The sequence below is a fragment of the Lipotes vexillifer genome, unplaced genomic scaffold (genome assembly GCF_000442215.2).
Source record: "Lipotes vexillifer unplaced genomic scaffold, Lipotes_vexillifer_v1.1 scaffold799, whole genome shotgun sequence".
In the NCBI taxonomy this organism is placed as follows: domain Eukaryota; kingdom Metazoa; phylum Chordata; class Mammalia; order Artiodactyla; family Lipotidae; genus Lipotes; species Lipotes vexillifer.
The window spans coordinates 1,009,937-1,014,275 of record NW_006787679.1 but is presented as its reverse complement, the minus strand read 5'-3'; the positions used below and the strand labels follow the sequence as shown (position 1 = coordinate 1,014,275).

At 41.2% G+C, this 4,339-nt stretch overlaps 1 protein-coding gene across 1 annotated transcript in view; it reads left to right on the top strand.

Moving 5' to 3' along the window:
* The first annotated feature begins 3,505 nt into the window (after nt 1-3,505).
* The window catches only part of PCDH20 (protocadherin 20), a 4,281-nt gene continuing 3,447 nt past the window's right edge, over nt 3,506-4,339 (top strand). Inside the window, exon 1 of the mRNA XM_007460478.1 lies at nt 3,506-4,001. Within this exon, the coding sequence (XP_007460540.1) occupies nt 3,870-4,001 (132 nt within the window). The 5' untranslated portion in view covers nt 3,506-3,869. The remainder of the gene's footprint in view (nt 4,002-4,339) is intronic.

Genomic DNA, 4,339 nt, shown 5'->3' with positions numbered 1-4,339 from the left:
CCCCTTGGAAACCACAAGTCTGTTCTCTATGTCTGTGAGTCTGTTTCTTTTTGGTAGATAAGTTCATTTCTGTCACATTTTAGATTCCACATATAAGTGATATCATATGGCATTTGTCTTTGTCTTTCTGACTTACTTCACTTAGTAGGAAAATCTCTATGTCCATCCATGTACTGCAAATTGCATTATTTCATTCTTTTTATGACTAATATTTCATTTTATATATATACATATATATATATATGTATATATACCATATCTTCTTTATCCATTCAACTGTCAATGGACATTTAGGTTGTTTCTACTGTCAGTAGTGCTGCTATGAGTATAAGGATGTATGTGTCTTTTCAAATTATGGTTTTCTAGGGATATATGCCCAGAAGTGGGATTGCTGGATCATATGGCAACTCTATTTTTAGTTTTTTGAGGAACCTCCATGCAGTTCTCCATAGTGGTTGTACCAATTTACATTCCCACCAACAGTGTGAGAGGGTTCCCTTTTCTCCACATCGTCTCTAGCATTTGTTATTTGTAGACATTTTAATGATGGCCATGTGAGGTGGTACTCCATTGTAGATTTGATTTGCATAAAATAATCTTAAAATAAGGTCATATGCTTAATTTGTATTTATTTATAATCTTGAATTAACCAGAACAATTATAGAATTATGTATGGTTCAGAATAAGTTTAAATATCTGCGCATATATTAAATCACATGAAATGTTGTGGATAGAATACTGTTATTAAAATACTCTAAATGGTACAATCACAGTTACTTGAAAAATACAATAAAAACTACCTGGAAAACACAGTACTGCAAAATTTTAAGAGTTTTAAGGTATGTTTGCTAAAATGTACAAAGTTTGATAGATGCATGCTCACAGCAAATAAAGAGATAAAACTACAAGGAGAGAAGCCTTGCAGTAAATGAAAATTATTAACCTTCAGTGATATAGCACAGTAAATAAGGATGAAATTAACCTGTGTATCATTATGCAGTGTCTGTCAAAGACATATATTAGGTAAGCCATTTCCCTCATATATGTGTATGTAGTGTGTATGGGTATTTTTATAAGGAATTGAAACAGAGAGGTCTGCTGACTTGTCTAAAGTCACACCGTGACTTCTCAACCACCTAGAGAAGGGCATCCTAATTCCCTGGCTCAGCTCAGTGCCATCTATTGTATCACATTGTTTTCCTTGTCTATAGAAAAAATAAGCTTGGGAGGCTTATAATCTAGCTATTCTTCTAGACTGATTTTTACAGAACACCTGGGAAGCAGGCCCAGAGCAATTGAGACATCTGAGAAGTTCATTATAAGTATCATTTTCAAGGGACTAATAGCATAGAAGCTCTCTAAGTCATCTTTAGAAAGAAATATGTAACACCAGATGGCAGGTCACAGAGCTGACGTCATAAGGAACAGGAGTTTGGGAACACTTTCATGGTGCACAGTAAGAAGATACAAGGGAAGAAAGAAGGGAATTTGGTCTTTTTTTTTTTTTTAAGCCCAATTATAGTTGAAATCTCTACTTAGATCTTCAAAGAGGAAAGATAATAACAAGCAGCTCAGTTAACAGTTTGGAATGTGTCATGTAAGGTATTCTCCCAAATTGTGCTGGCCTTGATGACAAATTTCCATGCAAGGACTTTACAATAACCACAGTAACGTAGAGCAAAGTAGGTTATTATTGTTGTCCCAAACATTATCTCCAGAATGTTTAATTTAGGTGTTTCAACTTACATTATAGTTTATATGGTCATGCTTTTTAGAAACACTACAGAAAATTATTGCCGAATGTAGTGTCCTTGTAAACAAAGGATAAACTAAAGAAAGAAATCCCTATATTTTCATCAAAATAGTTGAGTGATCTTAACCTGTTGGAGAGAGCATGAACTGTAAGGGGATATAGAGTCTACTGCTGTTGCTCTCTGTATAAATGTAGAATTAATTCAGATTGTGGGTCTAACCTGTATGTATCCTGACCATGGATGGATTGCCTAAATCTGGCCATGTGCCTCAAACTTTCAGAAGCTGTGGATATCGTGTGAAGACATAAACTAAACACATTTCAGAAGCAGCTTTCTACTGATTTTTGAAGTCAGATATGTTGCAACTACAGACCCCAAAGTATAATTATTTACCAATTATGTGGTAAAAGTTCAACTGTAGGGCAGAATGAGCAGCTGAAGAAGCAAGGAGAGGCAAAGCATACTTGCCTGACTGTTTTGTTTATCAGCTGTGTGATGGCCTTACACGTACATGTACATGTTCCTGTGTGTTTACCACCTCATCAGCATTCCAGTTTCACTCCAAAGAACTTAAAGAAGCTGATTTTATAAGCCAGATTTGTATTACAGAAAGTTTTGTTTGCGAACTCCATGTACAGCCCCATTTGTGCAATAAGAAGTTGTTACACACACCAGCTGTTTTGATGTAGTGTGTTATCAATTATTTAGGACTCTCTAGGATTAGTGGGGATGAGGAGAAAATAGGAAGGGTCAGAAGCAAAACAATTAGCTCTGCTAAGCAATTTATATTCTATTTAGCATACAGTAGAAGAAGAAAATTGAAGTGGATCCTATGGAAAACACAAGATGTCAGATCTTCCTCTAACCCAGGAGGAGTACTTTTCTATTCCAGGCTCAGTCATTAGTTACTCAGCTGGGAGGGTATTATGCTCAGGGCAGTCCACAGGATATATGGAAACCTAGGAATGAAGAGAAATGTCTACTCAGGGAAAGGCCAATGGTCTTTACCACTACTTACATGGCACCCTGCAGATCAAAAAGTGTTTCACAGACTTAATGCACTGGAGCCTCTCACCAGCCCTGATTTTATAAATGAGGAAACTTGTCATATGCCTATTTAGTGTCAGAGCCAGAGGGGATAGCCAAACATTCTCCACCACACTCCTTCAGAATTCCTTTCCCAGTAAAAATTCTAAGAAACAAAAAAAAAAAGTAATAACTTGAAATGTAGCCTTTTTTTTTTTTTTTTGAACCTAGGCTTCAGTGAGGGCCCCCCAAAAAAAAAAAAAAAAAAAAAAATCCCTTAGAGAAATCTGGTAAAATTGCTTGCAGGCAGAACCACTTCTGTTACCAAGTAATTGTTGCCACTCTCCCTCTTGGCTCTTCACCTTAGCCAGAAGCCGCGGTTGTCTCAAGAGACCACAAGGCAGACACCCAGAGACACTTGCGCCTACAACTCGGAAATTGGCAGAAGTTTTGTCACCGCCAACTGCGAAGCTTCAAAATTAAAGCACGTCGAAACCTTCACCGATTTCATATATTTGCTTCTCTGCTTCAGACCGCCTTACTAAGAGTTTGAAGTTCCTTCTCTCTGCAGAGAAAGTGGATTTTCTTTCTCTGTGCAAACACTGCTGGATCCAAGTCTCTTGGAAGAACTGGTGGCAAAGCAGGCGTTTGGGGATCGCGCCTGTGATTGCTCCGTAGTGCCGACTTCCTCTCTCTCTAATCAGATATAAATGCAGGCTTATTAATTTAGTCTAATTCTCTCTCTCACGCTCGCAACCTGTGGACTTGGGTCCTGACTGGTGCTGCGAGGAGGGAGGGTGGTGGGCAAGCGCCCCGGAGTCCGACCGGGTGGCGCCTAGTCGCCGTCTTCAGAGGCAAGTCCCCGCTCAGGCTCCTCCGGTGGGGTCTGTACTTAAACCCAGGTCCAGGACAGGAAACCATGACCGTGCCTCGGTACCACCTCACCTTTCTGCCCCCGCTTGAGCTGCTGTCCTTAACTGACGAGCCAGTGACTATTGGCTGAAGTTCCCTAGCCATTTGCATGCACAGAGAGGGAGTGTCTTCTGCCGCCTCCCCGTCAGGAGCGCGCCGACTGCAGCCTCCTCGGGAATGCGCGGCCGAGGGGATGCGCGCAGCGCGCGGGCCCTGCCAGTGAGCTGGCGCCCGGCGACCTGGCACCCGCGCCTGGATATGGGGCGTCTAAGTCGTTCCAGAAGCAGCACCAGCCACAGAAACCTACCGGTAAGGGTAGGGGTCCACGAGCTTCGCGGCCCCGACAAGTTACAGTACTGTGGGGCAGTTCCCACTCCTTTACGGTTTCTCAAACCTTTTACCTTAATTCAAACTTCCCAGGAAGGTTGGGTGGAGGGAAAGGGAGTCTGGGATAATGTGTCTGCATTTTAGCAAGGAATAGGCAAGTCCTTGGGTCGTAAGAAGTTTCTGAAGCAGACATGTAGGCAGATGAGGTGGAGGAGGCTGGGGTATGCTCAACTGGCTTTGAAATAAAGGGGTTCGTAGATTTTTTCCTGCGGCCAGCATCTGGCTGTGACTGTCTACTGCAATTGACAAATTGTTTTTGC